This window comes from Humulus lupulus, chromosome 1, assembly GCF_963169125.1.
Source record: "Humulus lupulus chromosome 1, drHumLupu1.1, whole genome shotgun sequence".
In the NCBI taxonomy this organism is placed as follows: Eukaryota; Viridiplantae; Streptophyta; class Magnoliopsida; order Rosales; family Cannabaceae; genus Humulus; species Humulus lupulus.
This window is the reverse complement of record NC_084793.1, coordinates 270884072-270902488: the sequence shown is the minus strand read 5'-3', so window position 1 is coordinate 270902488 and position 18417 is coordinate 270884072. Positions and strand designations below refer to the sequence as shown.

The following is an 18417-nucleotide window of genomic DNA, read 5'->3' as shown; positions in this document are numbered from 1 at the left end:
AATAATTATCTTAATGTTAAATGTATTTATATATATATATATTATCTTATACATAATAAAAATTCATGATAAAATTAATCATCAATTAATACTTCTAAAATAATTTTGTTTATTTTCAACATTATATACATACATATATATATATATTATATACTTTGTTTATGTCATTTTTGTTTATCAATTATTATACATAAATTTAATCAATTATTATTCAATTTAGATTTAAATATAAATATAAATATATATATATATAAATTTATAATATTTTATAGACATAATTTTATTAAATTATACCGTGTTCATAATAATAAAATATGTTTTTCACACCATTATTACCATAAAGATGTTTTAGTCTATATAAAAAAAAAGTGGCTGCTAATAGTTTACTGGACGATTTTTAGTATTAGTGCACTGTTGGGTAAGGTTTATTATTGTTATGCCACGACGTTCACTCGCGAATCAAGATCCCCTGTCCTATATATATGACACAAATCTCTATTGGGCTCAATATAACATTGCTCTCTCTCTCTCTCTATTATTAACATATTGGGTTGAATTGAGTTTCAGAAGAGGACAATAATGGCTGAGTCTCATCACCAGCAGAAGAAAGCATTTGGATGGGCAGCCAGAGATGCTTCTGGCCTCCTTTCTCCTTTCCACTTCTCCCGAAGGTATGTTTATTACTTATTATATGATATTTTCTATATATATATATATATATTGTTGAGGCTTCAAAATGTTCAAGATTTCAGCTCTGTTCTTTTCATTGTAAAATAAAGAAGAAGAAAAGATGGTTAAAAGAAAAAGAAAAAAAAGACAAAAGAATATCATAGTTTTGTTCTCGTGAATCTTGCTTGTTAATCTTTAATCATGTCAACATAATGAAAATTAATTTTGTGTTTTTTTTGTTAAATATATAGGTGTCTTTTAATTCTTGAATTAAAAGAAATTATTCTGGTTCTGGTTTTAAACTGGGTTTTATGTGTTCTTAACTGTAGGGACGCTAAAGATAACGACGTAACTTTCAAAGTGTTGTACTGTGGAATATGCCACTCGGATCTGCACATGATCAAGAATGAATGGGGAATGTCCTCGTATCCTCTTGTTCCTGGGTATGCAACATTCTACTTTAAAACTCATATATATATATATATATATGATATATATGCCTATAGAGTTTAGTTATATGTTACTATATTAGAAATATGTAAACAGATATGCATGGTCAAATTCTTGAGAAATTTATAATTTTAAAAGCTTTAGATATTGCTAACATAGTGAAACTAATAAAATCAACTGCTCATTTCACTTAGATAATGAAATATGAGCCTCTCTTTTTTACGTTTATTTAACTCAGTTATGCACAGTAATATCCAATAATTAAGTTGTGATTGCATGTTGTTGTCTATCATATATATAATAAATATGAGTTTGACTAGAATTTTCAATGACCAATTTAAATACGTACGAGTAATAATTTGTGCCGACCAAATATGCACTATAATATTTAATTGATGACATTTTTTCACCCAACTACATTTATTCAAAATAAAATTTATCACATTAATTCCGGTGCATGTATTGTATGCAATTATCATTATTAATACTATATATAAATATTTATATGTTAGACAAAGCATGTTCGTGTGAAAGCACGTTTAATTTGTTTAAGATTTAATATTTTATGTAGAATGACATATATAAATTGTTTGAGGGCTTCACTTTCACACCCAACCTTGATATTGGAATTAATTTTGTGTGGTACACATTCAATAAATACAGGCATGAGATCGTTGGCATAGTGACAGCAGTGGGCTCTAGAGTGTCAAAATTCAAAGTAGGTGACAAAGTAGGAGTTGGGTACATGATCGGTTCTTGCCAATCCTGTATCCAATGCTCCAACAACCTAGAAAACTATTGCCCCAAAATGATTCCCACTTGTAGTGCAACTTACCACGACGGAACCACCACCCTTGGAGGCTTCTCCGACGTAATGGTGGCCGACGAGCACTTTGTGGTACGGATTCCAGACAATCTACCTCTTGATGCCACTGCTCCTCTCCTTTGTGCTGGCATTACAGTTTTCAGCCCATTAAGATATTTTGGGCTTGACAAGCCCGGTACTCATTTGGGTGTAGTTGGGCTTGGTGGGCTGGGCCACATTGCTGTCAAATTTGCCAAGGCTATGGGAGTAAAGGTTACTGTGATTAGTACTTCTCCTAATAAAAAAGAAGCTGTTCACCATCTTGGTGCTGATTCGTTTTTGGTCAGTCGAGACAAAGATCAGATGCAGGTAAATTCAAATAATTATTTATTGGAGAAGAATTAACGGTTTCTTTATTTTATATTCTAAAGCCTTGTAGTTGAAAAAATTCTGATATAATTGTATTTTTGTAAACATTTCATATTTCAGTAAAACCAAACAATGCTTTAATGTTAGCTAAATATGATTTGTTGTGCTGTTTTTGCAGGCTGCCATGGGCACACTAGATGGTATCATTGACACAGTTTCTGCAGTACACCCTCTTTTGCCATTGATTGGTCTTTTGAAGTGTCATGGAAAGCTGGTTATGGTTGGTGCACCAGACAAGCCACTTGAATTACCAGTTTTTCCTTTGCTCATGGGTAAGTAGCTAAGTATTTGTGTGCGTGTGTCTGTATTATATATGTTTATATTTTCTGTATGTATGATATGAAATTTGAGAAAAAAAACATAAACTTTTTTTTTTTTAAATTTGGAAAAATAAAATGCAGGAAGGAAAATAGTTGCTGGAAGTTGCATTGGGGGTATAGAAGAGACACAAGAAATGATTGACTTTGCAGCAAAGCACAATATTGCATCTGAAATTGAAGTCATTCCAATTGATTACGTGAACACTGCAATGGAGCGCCTTAAGAACGGAGATGTTAGATATCGATTCGTCATTGATATCAAAAACACATTGAAGAATTAAGCTGCTTAATTTGTTCTTTTTAAGACTAAGTTTTTTCAATGATTAATAAATTTTGGATTGCTTTGAATTTAATGGGAATTTTGGAGGAAAGTAACTATTAAGATGACTATATTGTGCTTACGGGTCAATTTTATTTGTTACTTTTCTATATTTCTAATGTTATGAACTTTGAAATTAAAAGTTTTAAATAATTGGGTACAATTCGCTGTTGATGATCATGTGATAATTACGATGGATGGATGATGTCATGATGTAATTTTTTCAGCTAATATTAAAAATTTAAACAACATATCCCGATCATCCAAAATAATAACACAGTTAATTAAGTGTATGATTATGCTAATACTGATCCCATATTATAAAAAATAGGTCAAACAATATTTTTTTTTATGAACAATGAAACATTTCATTGAAAATTCATTAAAAATAATCAGTGTGATACATCAAATAAAAAGGGTGGAAAATCATCCATCCATACAAGCTCACTATCCACCTTAAGTGCATGCGTAGTTGATCCATAAGCAACTTTATTAGTCGAACAACGTATACATGAATTAGAGACACTTCAAAAAAAATTAGATTAATAAACTTGCTATATCTTCTAACAAATATTCCAACTCATTACAATATAAGATTCTCTTAGAGAAAGTAGAGACTAGAGCCAAATAAACCATCTCTACGAAATATTAATGTAAACCAAGAAAAGAAGACCAATCCAAGGTCACCATCAAAACTATTGCTTCTGTTAGGATGATAGAGAAGCGCCCTACAAAAAACAGTATAGCACTCAATGAGAATAGACAGAAGCGTAACCAAAATAAGAAAAGATATATCAATGGGCAAAATGTAAGAAAATTAAAGTATGAAAAAAAAAATCCGACCCTAAACCGAAAGGTTGAACATCCCTTCGGCAAAACAAAATCTTTAAGGTACAATGCATAAATATGAATCAGAAAACCAAAACCATATTAAAAAGGCCCACTATGATCTATAACAATATCAACCTTTAGTCATAAAGGGAGACTAACGAAATTGTAATGAATATATCAAGACCTTAGAACAATTCAAACAATGATATTCAAAACAACTCACTACTAGAAATATAGGCTTTTACTTCGTTTTTTACACATAGAATATAAAAAAACTGAAGTAAAAGCCTTTCAATGGGTTTTTACTTCGCTTTTGGGAATGGTAGTACATAAAAAAAGGCTATTACTTCAGTTTCTTAAAAAAACGAAGTTAAAATAGAAAATAGACAAGGGTCATGTTTGGTTTGCACACTATATTAGGGCTTTTCACTTTGGTTTTTATGAAAAAACCGAAGTGAAAAGTGGAGCAAGCCAAACGCGCCCCTGAAGGCTTTTACTTCGGTTTTTATATAAGAACCGAAGTAAAAGAGTTTTAATACCCTTAATATATACCTCCCGCCCCTCATTTGTCTCTCTGAAGCAAAAATCTCAAACGCCAAACCCAGAAAATCTCCATTGTTGTCGTACTCCCACGAGGGTTTCACTAAATATATCATTTTTTATGTTTTTTTTTTTACCATTTGAAATCATTTTTCTTACTTAAAAACAGAAATATTAGTTCTATTTTTATTTTTGAGGGAGAAAATAAAGACTTTGGGTGTGGGTATTTTTAGGGTTCGAAAATGGGTATTGTTATTGGACTTTGACTGGTTTTCTTACCTTAAAATAAGTTCTTGAGCTTCATAAAAGGTATGAATCACTAAATCTTTGTTTGTATGATTTTTTTTTAATTTTCTATATTTTTTTCGTATTTTTTTTCTTATAGATATAATGTGTTTAGTATATATATGTTTTAGAATTGCTAATATTGATTTAGAGGTTATTTTGAGCATCAAAGAAGGTTTGTTACCTTAAAACTTTGTTTGTGTTAATTTTTTTTATATTATTCCGAATTTAATACTTATTTTTTAGTATATTTGTGTTATAGTTTTTTTATTTATTTTGTTATTTTATATAATGTTATTAATTATATATATATTAGTAAAATTTAATAATTGTTGTGACTTTCTATTTAAATTTCTAAACATAGCTTCAATAGGTAATGTTGTTGCCAATGTTAGAACTTGAAATGTTTGGATTATTAGTGACATTTGTTTTTTATTTTCTATAACTAGCTAGCTTGATATGTTGTTTGATGATTATGAAACTAGTTTAATTAATTATGTAATTGATTTTTATTTGTTTTTGTTTAAGCTTTTTAGTAAGGTTGTTGATTTAGTTGTCAATTTGGTATTGATTTTGGGTGACTTCAAGAGTAATATTGGAGGTGAGTAATCTTTAAATTTTATTTATTACTATTGCAATATTTATTTATAAAATTAGAGTTAAATCATGCATGTTTTACTTTAGTGGAGTAGGTTCTGGGAAGTTTTTTGTTGGCGGTGATATAAGGATGGAATTATGTATGTTGATTTTGTGTTTGTTTGTGTTGAATTTATATATAACTATAAAATTGGTATATGCTACAAAAACAAAGGAAACTCTGCCAATTTTTTTATAGATTTTATTAATTGTTTTCCTTTTTCAATTCACACACTATGTCGAGATATTGTGTTATTTACAGGTTTTTAAATTTTTGGAGATGTTAAAATGCAGTTGTTATGCTGTCGAAATTTTGTTAGACTTAGAAAAATTTAATAATTAAACTTCAATTATGTTTGATGTCCTAGAAAAAAGAACTAGGAGTGGAATATGTAGATGGATATGAAATTTGGATAAGAGCGCGAGAAACGAAGAAGACTCTTGTTGAAGATAATTTGGACAACAAAATTGAAGAAAGAGTTGTAAGTGTTTTAAAGCAAAGTAGGAATTTTTTTTTAAGTGTTGTTACAAGTTACTAATTTAATCTATCATTGGTTTGTTTCGTAGAATGAACTAAATGACAAAGTTACTAGTAATTAAATTGTCGCCAAGGGTCGGGAGGACATCTTGCCAATCCAACAAGAATAGTTAAGCCGATTGACGACTTAAATTTATTAGTAAGACTATTTTGTTTATACATACCTTTAGTTTTATGTTAATGTATATATAAATGTTTATGCTATTTTACTTAATTACAATTATGTGAATGTATATATGAATGATTATGTTATTCTACTTAACAATTATGTGAATGTATAAATATTTAATTTTATAAGAATTTTAATTCTAAGTGTATAAATTTTGTGATTTTTATTTCTATTATAAATTAAATGAAAATAAACCAATTCCAATTGTAAAAATATATATAACTATAAATTCATATAATTAGACTCTTTAAAAAAAATTAGGGCAAAATATATATATATAAATAGAATTGAGCCATTTAAAAATAATTAGAAATAATTATTAAAAGGGGGGGGGGGGGGGGAGGGTTTATACTTCGGTTTATTATGTAAAAACCGAAGTAGAAAGTGGGGATTCTACTTCGGTTTTTACATAATAACTGAAGTAGAAAGTGCCTTGCAAGGAAGCGTACCCCATTTTCTACTTCGGTTATTATGTAAAAACCGAAGTAGAATCCCCACTTTCTACTTCGGTTTTTACATAATAACCGAAGTAGAAAGCTTATTTTTTACTTCGGTTTTTAACTACTTTTTGTTTCGCTTCAAACTACTGCGGTTGCAAATTTTAGTGAAAACCGAAGTAAATCCAGCTTAAAAACCGAAGTAAAAGCCCTTTTTTCTTGTTGTGACTGGAAACAGCAAAGGAAATACATCAGAAAAAAACAACATATACAATGTATATTCCTTCAAAACGGTAAGAAAACAAACAAAAGTAAAAAAGATATCTGAAGGGAACTAATTGAAACATAAATAAGAATGAGAAATCTACATGGTGCTAAATAAAGAGAAGAATAAAACATTAACGACATGAAAGCCATAAGGAACATAAAAGTAGATAAACATGCATACTGAATCAAAATTTGGATAAACAAGCAACAACTTGTCCATTTGAATTCCGGATGATGGCCCCAATACCGATAGTGTTAGATTTTTCATCTAAGGGTGCAAAAACATTCAATTTAAAAATCCCAAATGAGAAGTTATCCAATTGGCGGTAGAAGTACAAGAATTGGTTGTGATGTTAGCATTAGATTTCTCGCACCATCGATAGTCCTCAAAAAGTGAATGGATTCGCAAAACTACAACATCAAGAAGGTAAGGAGCATGACCATGAGTAATCTGGTTCCGTTCCCCCCATACATACCAAGCTAAAAAAGAAAAAGGAAAAGTTCAAACTCTATTTGAGAAGCACCTCAGAAGCCTTTAAAATTATTTTCTTTAAGGAGATATCTACGTAGATATTATGTAAAAGGGAGAAGTCCAACAACTTCCAAATCTTGTTAACCCCGCAACACCAATAAACAACATGGCTATTTTAATCCAAGGAATAGCCACATACAAGGCATTTTGAATGCATTAACACTTTCCTCTTTAGTAATCCTACATGTGTTGGAAGAACTTCATGGAAACCCCTCCAAATGACGATTAAGACTTTTTTTGGGTAAATTTAGCTTCCAAAACTTCTTCAACCACACCGAAAATATTACCTTCAAAGGGGCAGGATTGGTAGAATCCAATTGGGTAGCCAAGAAATAATCACTCTTCACCGAATAATTACCGTTATATGTAAAATGCCACATCCAAGAGCCAACCTGAGGGACCTTATGAAAAGGTATAGACACATCCAATCCAATTCCATAAGTACTATTACTCATAACAAAATTTGTGACTAAAAACAATTATTATACTTATGTCACTATTAAAAAGTATCACTAAATTATTAGTCATAAAAATTATAATTAGCAAATTATATAATTATATATAATAAATTGTGACTAAAACTACATTAGTGGCGAATTGTGACAAAATATTTATTATATATTCTCACAAATAATTTTTTATTGGAATTAAAAGTGATATTTTTTGTTATCATTGTAAGAAAAATTACTATATATTCTCACAAATAATTTTATAATATTTCAAAACTCCTATGAACACCACTTTTCTTAGACTTGTTGGTATGTTTTCCCTTAATGCAATCCACACATGTTTCAAAGTTAGTAAAAGCCAAGGTATTAAGTACCCCATCATTTACTAACCTTTTAATTTTATCAATAGAGATATGTCTCAATCTATGGTGCCACAATGTAGAGGAATCCTCATTCATAACACATCTCTTAATGCCAGTTTGAATGCATAACATTATGAATGGTATTATTTTGCAAATTAATGAATTAAAGACCATCATACATTGTACCATTCTCAACACATTCAGATTGATATAATAGATTAAAATAATAGTCTGAAAAAGGTAAAGGAATATCCTAATGGTACTAGTCTTGAAACTAAAATTAAGTTTCTAAAAATACTTGGAACATAAAAGGTACTAAAGTGGACGTTCTTATAGCTTCCACATGCGAGCCCATCTTGTTTCTGGATAAGATGCTTTGCTTACTTCCTACTGGCTTCCTTTGGTTTTGTAAGCCTTGAGAGGAATCTGAAATGTGGATTGTTGATCCATAATCAATCCACAATGTGTTAATATTAACATTAACAATAGTAGATTCATAACATACATATGAAATTGGAGTTCTAGTGGTGATGATGGCAGATGTTTTATTGATCTTATATGCACAGTTAATGTCTGTGCAACTTGGATGGAGGAGAATATTCTCCTCCCACACTTTGGAGTTATCACCCCAAAGTTCGGGAAGTTCTTTTGGGACATTAGAATAAATGGGTTGTAATGACGCATGAATAGGTTTACAAGTTTATCGGTATAGAGTTTTGAGGTTTAATGGAATCATGTTCTTACCAATGTATAAACATGCCAAAGATTGAATCTTATCAACTAAAGATTGCATGTGGGCTAAATTTTTAATTTAATAAGATTATATGTATAGTATGATAGATTAATCAAACAATTGAAAAACTTAAGGTTTGATATTTCTATCTAAATAAACTTTATGATAAAACTATTAAATTAATTATCATAACTCCTGTGGGTAGATTAAGAAAATTAATTTAATATGATATCTTAATTAACTATAGATACATAATAAAATCCATTTGTTGTAAAATTATTATATCTATACACCCAATCACAATTTATGTCCATTATGTGATTCTAATTAGCTTAATATATTAATTTATATAAGTAAAGATGTTGTAGCTACTCCCTAATTATTAAAATTATATAGTTCACTAGACATTATGTTTTAGGCTCTACTTAATACCTAAAAACAATTATGTAACAACATAATAAGCAATCACTAAGAGGGCTCCTAGTGTGGTCGTCCGAAGATCTTTATAAACCTTTTTAGATTGAACACTATCTTAATTTCATGTGTTTCTTATGTTAACCAAATTTTTTTATAAATAATTATTCTAATTAATTTGTGAATATTTTATGAATCTTAAAATACTAATTTTTAACTAAATTGTATGTTAAATTTTTTTAAATCTAATTTATTTAGCACTTAAATTATAGTTAATGTCTAAAATATTTATGTCATCCTTATTGTCATAATATATAATTTTATTTAACTAAAGATGTTGTGGCTACTCTATAATTATATAAAATTATAAAGCTTTATGAGTGTATTTTTTATATAGCAAAAATTAATTATAATTAAATGTATATTATATTAATTTCTATACACTTAATTATACTCATAAAATGTAATAAATTACATAATATAAATGACATTAAGTAAATTGTATTTGAGCATAAAATACAAATATGGAATATATATATGATGCATTTAATAATCTATAAATTATGCATATAGTATCTTAAAATTAATTGTACTAATAATAAATATTGCATGAATTATAACAAAAATAAACGTACAAAATTAGTACAATGATTTACATTTATATGTATGAAAATAAATGCAATAGTTTCATATATACTTAAATGGGAGAATATTTATAAAAAATTAATGCTTAATAAGGCAATAAATTAATTATGCACTATTGTTAAATAAATAAATAATTGTACTAAAATTTAATTGTAAAACATTAATGTAATTACATACCCAAATTAGCACAATTATTATATCTGCATGCATAATAAATAAAAATAAATCATACAATAAATATGTCAAATAAAAAAAAAATTGCACATTTTAATTAATTTCCAAATAACATATAAAATACCAAAATTATATGCATAATTAAAATGAGCAAAAATTAAAAAATTAAATTTATTGCCTAAAGGAATGTAAAAATTAAGAAAATCATAAAATTCCAAATTCTTTTTTTAAAAGCTTTAATTTTTTAATTTTTCTTTATCATATTTTTTTTTAATAAAAATTGTCTTAGGAAAACGACGAGTCTTTTTTTTCACTTCATGAGAAGAACTGTCATTTTTCCCTGTCTTTAAGCTTCAGCCGTGTCATTTTGACTCGGTTTCCTGCAAGTGGGTCATGCAGACCAACTTGTAATCCTGACTCAAAATCACAATTTTCACGTCCAAAACTGAGATATTAAATCCTAGATCGATTAGAAAATGGTAAAAATGAAGATTTATAACCTCAGTTTGCAAATACAATAAGTTGAAATCAAGCTTTAATTTTACAAAAAAGTTTCGGCAATGAAAGGGTTGGGATTTCAAAAATTCTATTTGAATGGTTTTTAGACTTATTTTTCATGCACCAAATCAATAGAAAATATTAACTAAAGTGTTTCTAATGTCATTAAGAATGAAAGATACAAATTTGAATAAGAAACCAAAATTTCCAACCATTCGGCCAAAATTCAACACTTTTGTACATACTAGGTTGGGCACATGCCAATGGCACGTGTTAAGTTAGAAAAATTCTCGATAAAAATCATCAGTTATTCTCATTAGGGTATCAAAGTTATATTTCATTAAAACAAAGGGTACCAAATTGATGTATTCTCTATTTTATTTAATAATATAAGAGTAAAAATTGAATGATGTATATGTGTTATACCCAGATTTCGAGCCATAGTAAATATGACCTCGAAAGCTGAGTTCGCATTAAATGGTCTCGTGAAGGTTAGGGTATGCTCTACGATTGTAAATCGAGCCTGCAAAGTATGATACATGACCTCGAATGTAGTGACCTCGAAATGATCTCGATCTGGAAAGGTAGCTCTGAGAGCCCCTCATCTTCAGGAACAACTTCGGAGCAGGGATCTCGAGCTCGATGTACTATCTCGAAAACAATGTTAGCTCGGGAGATGTCAGTGGCTCACACAATGACGTGAAACCTGAGACGCTGAAGCCTTGGAGATACGCTATGACCACCTTGAATATCTACAAGTACTGTAAACATGAGATGTAATCCTCATTTATTGATGTAAATCCCCAAGAATCGTGGGATATTATTTAGTCAGTTATGTGTTTCCTGGTCTTTAGGGACGTTTCCTTTTTTATCTGATTAAAGGCATTTAAAGCCATTTATTTTATTCACAAAAGAGTAACTACCCAAAATATGTGGGATAGTATTCTGCATCCTTCTCTATAAATAGAGAAGTCATGCACCATTGTAAAGGACCGAAATTCTGATCCTTGAGAGAAAACTCTGGAGAATTCTTGCTAAAGAATTGTTCAGAGATAATCTTGAGATTAATAACAGAGACTCGTGGACTAGGCAGATTTAACTGCTGAACCACGTAAAAATCGTGTGTTTGATTCGTTTGTTTCTTTTGGCCATTGTCTTTAATTGTTTACGTGCTCTCTTCTTTTATCTGTTGACGAAAAACGGCGTCAACAGTTTGGTGCTTTCATTGAGAGCCTCAAGCATCCATCCCAGAGAGATTCATGGCTGCAAACAATCAGAACACTCCTGAAGAAAATTACCCAAGGCGTCCTGGAAAACAACCAATGGAGAACCCGGACGCTGAAGAAAGGAGTGGGTCCTCTGATTCCCGGGGACCACCTCCACAACCAAGGGATGAGGACATGTACTATAACCCTGAGCGTTATGTCCCTATTGTAGAATTGGAGAATCGGCAGCTGAAACAGCTGTTGGCAGACGCCAACAAACGTAACGAGGAGTTGACTAGGATAGCTGCGGAGGCGCAGGTGGCTCAGCCCCCGCTTCCGCGCGAAGACCAAGTCCCTCCTCCAAGGGACGTGCACGTTCCTCCCCGGAGGCCCCGTGGACGTCCACGAAAAAATGCTGCCACAAGGAGGCCAGCACAACCTCCAGCACCAACAGAGCCATCCGCTCCTTCTAGGCCTCAGAGGAGTACCCGAGCTCGGGTCCCGCCTAATCCACCTGTGGAAGTGCCTGCAGGAACTGAGAACAACCGAGCTCCTGCTGAGGCTCGGAATCAGGTTCCTGGTAGTGCACTGAACGCAACTGGACCATCTCGGGCAAATTCTGGACCCTCCAGGCCGAGGCAAGGACGACAACCACCGTCACCTATACGGTTTCCTCCGTCTCCCATAAGATATCCTTCACCTCCCCGCAGGAATGCTCAACCTGGTCGAGATCAGGATCAAGGGCGTGCAGGGGAAAGACAAGGAAACAGGGAGACGTTCCAGGGGCGGAAAGGCGCGCCATCCGAGAGAAGTCAGACGTCCCGATCTCGCACTACAGAGACAGGGCGACGTAGAAAGGATCCACCACGAAATGACCGATCGATGAGTTTCACCAGTGATGAGTCCGGAGAAACTAGGTCTGTCAGTAAACACGACCGAGGTCGTAAAAATACTGGAAATCACAAGAGCCATCTCGACCTGCGCAATCATCTGAATCAGAGCAGGGGAAAGGGAGATCAGACAAATCCGGATCTTAGGAATCATCTGAATGGGCGTAGAGATCCCTCACGGAGACGCGAGCCTGGAATCGCGATTAATGACTATCATTTCCAAACACCACCTAAGGACCCAGTCCAAGAAAGGATGGATCAGCTCGAAAAAGCCTTTAGGCTTTTGAAGAATGAACGAGGGAGTGGTCGATACAAGGACTCTGATGAGGAGCTCGAGCCGTTTGCTCCCAATATTTCTAACACTCAGTTTCCCCAAGGGTTCCGGATTCCTCACGTCCCAGCATTTGAAGGAAAAACCGACCCGTGTAGCCACCTGAGTACATTCAACACAATTATGAGAGCCAGTAACGTAGGTTACGAGCTCAGATGCATGTTGTTTCCGACATCATTGGCCGGACCTGCCAAGAGTTGGTTCGAGAAGTACAAGAGACACTCGATAACTTCGTGGGATCAATTGTCTAGAGACTTCAAGAAGCAGTTCCGAGCTATGATGGGAGTCAGACCAGAGGCGTCCACTTTGACTAACGTCCAGCAACAGCCGGGTGAAACACTGAAAAGCTACCTGACAAGATTTAATTTAGAGGTCGCCCGGGCACGAGATGTGGACGACAGTGGACACTTGATGGCCATCCGAGCTGGTGTGTTGCCCGGAAGCGCCCTTTGGGATGACATGCAAGGGAAACCGGTGAGGTCAATAACCGAGTTTAACAAACGGGCGCAGAGATTTGTCAATGTAGAGGAGGCGAGGTCAACGCTAAAAGCGACCTCACAAACCGAAACTACAACGATAAACATTAACTCCGCCTCAACCTCGGCTGACCCAGGAACTTCACAGCCTACCACAGAGAATCCCTCTAAGAGGAAAAAGAGCGAGGGAAATAACCCCGAGGCTGAAGGGGGAAAGAAAAAGAAAGGAGAAAGGTATTACTCCGTATATAAAGTACACACCGAGCTCAATGAGTCTCGCGAAAATATATACCTGGCTAATGAAAACCAGGTCCCCTTCAGGCGTCTGGACCCAATGAGGAATCAAAAGTCCAAGAGGGATTCCAGCAAGTACTGCCGGTTTCACAGAGACACCGGATACACAACTGATGAGTGCAGGCAGCTGAAGGACGAGATCGAAGGGTTGATCTCGAGGGGTTATTTCCGGCAGTATGTCAAAAAACAGAGTACTGGACAGACTACTTCCAGCCAGAGAGTAGCCCCGCCTCCAGCAGCACAGAATAATAACTCCCGATCCCGGGAAGAAGACAGGCCTCCGCCGATAGATGGAGAGGACGTAATAACCATCTCGGGCGGTCCTCATCTCGCAGGAGGAGGTAGAAATGCTCAAAAGCGATATGTGAATGAACTGAAGACAGGGGACGGGTCTCCTTACGAACCCGAACCAAGGGCACCAAAAAGCCAAAGGGTTGAAACTCAGCCTATAACCTTCACCGAGGAGGATGCCTCCCATGTCCAGTTCCCTCATCATGACCCACTTGCCATCACCCTGCAGCTTGCCAACAAAAGAGTGCGCCGAGTTCTCATAGACAATGGGAGCTCAGTTAACATCCTTTATAAAGCGACACTAGAGAAAATGGGACTCTCCCTTCGCGACCTGAAGGCTTGTGCAACCACTTTGTACGGCTTTTCTGAAGAAGGAACCGCCTTTATGGGGTCCATTGAACTCCCTGTGACCTTGGGAGACTATCCAGTCTCGGTGACCAAGATGATGGAGTTCGTGGTAGTAGAGTTACCATCTGCCTACAATGTACTGCTCGGGAGACCCACCCTGGTCGGGCTGGGGGCAGTTTCATCTGTAAGGCATCTAGCCCTTAAGTTCCCAACTCCAAGCGGGGTCGGAACATTGAAAGGAGATCAATTGGCAGGAAGGGAGTGCTACAACATTTCCTTAAGGGGAAAGAAACAAACGAGCGCTCAAGCACTCGTTGTCATACAGAATAAAGATGGGAAAGTTTTAGAAATTGATGAGGAGATCGATCCGAGGATTGAGGAAAAGGTTGACCTCCAACCTTTGGAGGAGCTCGAAGAGGTTCAGCTCGATGAATCTGATCCCTCAAAGAAGGTGAAGGTCGGGAAACACCTTCAAGACGAATCAAAATAGCAATTAATTTGCTTTCTGAAGAAAAACCAGGATGTCTTTGTGTGGTCACACTCTGACATGGTGGGAATAAGCCCTAATGTAGCAAGCCACGCGTTGAATATAGACAAAAGCTTTCCCCCGAAGCAGCAAAAGCGAAGGCAGCTAGATGAAGACAGAAAGAAAGCACTAAAGGAGGAGGTGGACAGGCTGAAAGCAAATAATTTTATAAGGGACGCCTTTTACCCTGATTGGGTGGCCAATCCGGTGTTGGTCCCGAAGCCCAATGGGACATGGAGGACGTGCATTGACTACTCGGACCTCAACAAGGCCTGCCCGAAAGACTGTTTTCCCCTGCCGAGAATTGATCAGCTCGTAGACGCCACGGCGGGGCATGGTCTGATGTCGTTCATGGATGCCTATTCTGGATATAACCAGATTCCCATGCATGCCCCCGACCAAGAGCATACGAGCTTCATTACAGATAAAGGGCTCTACTGCTACAATGTCATGCCATTCGGACTCAAGAATGCCGGAGCCACGTACCAGCGGCTCGTAAACATGATGTTCTCAGAGCAAATAGGGAACAACATGGAAGTTTATGTTGATGACATGCTTGTAAAGTCTCAACTTAACAAAAACCATGTTGATGACCTCGAAGAGTGCTTTGGCGTGCTTAGAAAGTACAACATGAAGTTGAATCCTCAGAAGTGCACTTTTGGGGTGTCTTCAGGAAAATTTCTGGGTTTCATTGTCAATTCTCGTGGGATCGAGGCTAATCCCGACAAAATAAAGGCCCTCATCGATATGCCTTCACCTCGGAAGCATAAAGATGTTCAAAGCCTGACTGGCAGGATGGCAGTTCTGAGCAGGTTCATCTCGAAGTCAACAGACCGCGGTCTCCCATTCTTCAACTTATTGAAAGGAAGTAAGAAGTTCGAATGGACAGATGAGTGCGAGCTAGCCTTTCAGGAGCTCAAAAAGCACCTAGCCGAACCGCCCATCCTATCAAAGCCTGAGACGGGAGAAGTACTGCTCCTGTACCTCTCAACTACCGAACACGCGATAAGCGCGGTGCTCGTCCGAGAGGAAGAGAGAATACAGAAACCCGTCTACTATATCAGTAAAAGATTACTGGGGGCAGAGTCAAGGTATCCACTGATGGAGAAGCTCGCCCTCAGTTTGATCCACTCATCTCGAAAGCTCTGCCCTTACTTTCAGGCACATCCTATCCATGTACTGACAGATCAACCACTAAGGCAAGTCTTGTCTAAACCAGAGGCGTCTGGTCGACTCCTAAAGTGGGCTGTTGAGCTCGGACAGTTCGAGATCACCTACCATCCGAGAACGACCATCAAGGCACAAGCGTTGGCGGACTTCATAGTGGAGTGCACTGGTATCGCCGATGACGAGGTAACAACCACGGCCCACGAGCTGTGGAAACTTTACGTCGACGGGTCGTCAAATGAAAATGGAGCGGGGGCAGGAGTTATTCTGATCACTCCTGCAGGGAGCAAATTTCACTATGCATTAAGGTTCGGCTTTAAAGCATCTAATAATGAAGCTGAGTACGAGGCTTTACTTGCGGGACTACGAATAGCAAAAGAGCTCAAGGCCAAAGCTATACATTGCTACAGCTCGGACATCAACTGGGCATACCCCGTTTTCTCTAGCATACAGCTGCGAGGCAATGTTGCCCAGTGAGGTCGAAATTCCAACGATTCGAACTCAGATTTATGACCAAAGTTCCAATCATACTCAGCTCGAAGAAACCCTAGACTTGATCGAAGAAAAAAGGGAAGAGGCTCAGCTGAAAAATGCTGCTTACCAGCAACGGACCACGAGATACTTCAATAAGAGGGTTCGAGACCGAAAGTTCGGAGTGGGAGACCTGATTTTGAGACAAGTATTCTTAGCAACTCGAGATCCAGCAGCTGGGGTGCTCGGGCCGAACTGGGAAGGACCTTACTAGATAGAGTCAGTCATCCAACCGGGCGTATACAAACTTGCGAGATTAGATGGGAGCCTGATACCTCGAGCATGGAATGGTGAACACCTTAGACCATATTATCAATAGTGTAGAAAGTGTCGCCTGTAACCATGATTTTCTGTATTTAGTTTGTTTTTGAATTTCAAATAAAGGGTCTACTTTGTGTCACATGTAATTTATTTTTATTTTTGCAATCTCTCTTAATTTAATAACCTATGATCACACTCATAGGATATTAAGGGGGCATCATAGTTATACATACCACCAGCTTAAAAAATAAAAAATATACATAAAGTATTTGGATATAACCAAGTACGCAATTAGATAGTTCGGACATAACCGAATTATCAAACACAAAGTATTTGGACATGACCAAATGCGCGATCTTAGATAGTTCGGATATAACCGAACCATCAAAACCTAAATATTTGGAGTTAACCAGATGTGTAGACACAATAGGTTTGGAACAAACCAGCCAAATTATCGATCGATGATAAATGGGAGCCTAAACCTATTGCGAGATAAGTCAAAGACGAGGCTGGAATATCTTAGAAATATAGTTTCGAACTCTTAACCTCGGAGCTAAAATACTGAGGATGAGGAAAAGTAACTAAAAAAGATATAACCAAATCATTCATATTACATACCATATAAATACTTTCGAGTTCATGGTTGGAGTAATATCCGACCTTGATAAATGACGAGGTCGGAAACGGATAATCCGAATAAACTATGCATGAATGCATCGAAGTTCGAGCCTAAAATCCAAACTATGTTTGTATGCATAAATAAACATAAACGAGTTCATCAATTATAAGAATGTGCAAAATATTTCGAGCCAAGAAATGTAAAGCATGTAAAAATTAAAAAAAAATTTAATTAGTTAAAGAAATTGTATCAGCCCCATGGGCGTAATTCACAATAATTACATAAGGGGACGCAGCCCCGATGACTGATCTCCCCGAGGTCAGACTCAATGAAGAGGAGTCTCCTTGGCCTTCTCAGCGGCACCGGACCCCTCAGGACGAATAGCATGACTATCCTCCTGAGCTCCCTCCGAAACGGTACCCGGAGCAGCCTTTTCCCTCTCGAGCTGCTCAGCCTTCTCTTTCTCGAGCCGTTCGGCCTCTTCCTTCTCGAGCCGAGCATTCCATTGTTCGAGGAAGGACGCCTCGTGGGGACCCAAAAAACTGGTGTCCAGTTCTTCGTTATAGGCCCACATCCGGTACATGGCTGAGTCGACCGCCGTTTCCTTCTTTTCTTTGTACTCGGCAGTAAGGCGGGTTTTGATATCCTCCATAAGGTCGAGGGTGACGGCCTTGTCTTCCTCGAGCTTCTTATTGGTCTCCCGAAGCTGGATGTTATCTTTCTTTTGCTCCTCGAGTTCGTCTTTCAGCTTTCCGAGCTCCTTGGCCATTTCCTCACGCTCCTTAACCACTGCCTCGAGCTTAGTATTCGCCGCCTTCAGGTCATCATTCGCTCTAAGGTGGAGGTCCCTCTCCTCCTGGGTGTGGGTCCTGCTCGAATGGATCTCGTTGTCCAGCTCGTAATTGAGCTGGGCAGTGAAAGCAAGAGCCTGAAAAAAGGAAGAAACCATCATTAGCCTCGAGACAGTATGAATGTA

General features: G+C 36.2%; 1 protein-coding gene across 1 annotated transcript; it reads left to right on the top strand.

Annotated features, from left to right (window-relative positions):
* The first annotated feature begins 478 nt into the window (after positions 1-478).
* On the top strand, positions 479-3166 carry LOC133806668 (probable mannitol dehydrogenase). Its single transcript, XM_062244763.1, has 5 exons — positions 479-671; positions 999-1112; positions 1783-2293; positions 2472-2625; positions 2755-3166. Exons 1-5 carry the CDS (start codon positions 580-582, stop codon positions 2952-2954), a joined length of 1071 nt encoding a protein of 356 aa, XP_062100747.1. The 5' UTR covers positions 479-579; the 3' UTR covers positions 2955-3166.
* The last annotated feature ends 15251 nt before the right edge of the window (positions 3167-18417 follow it).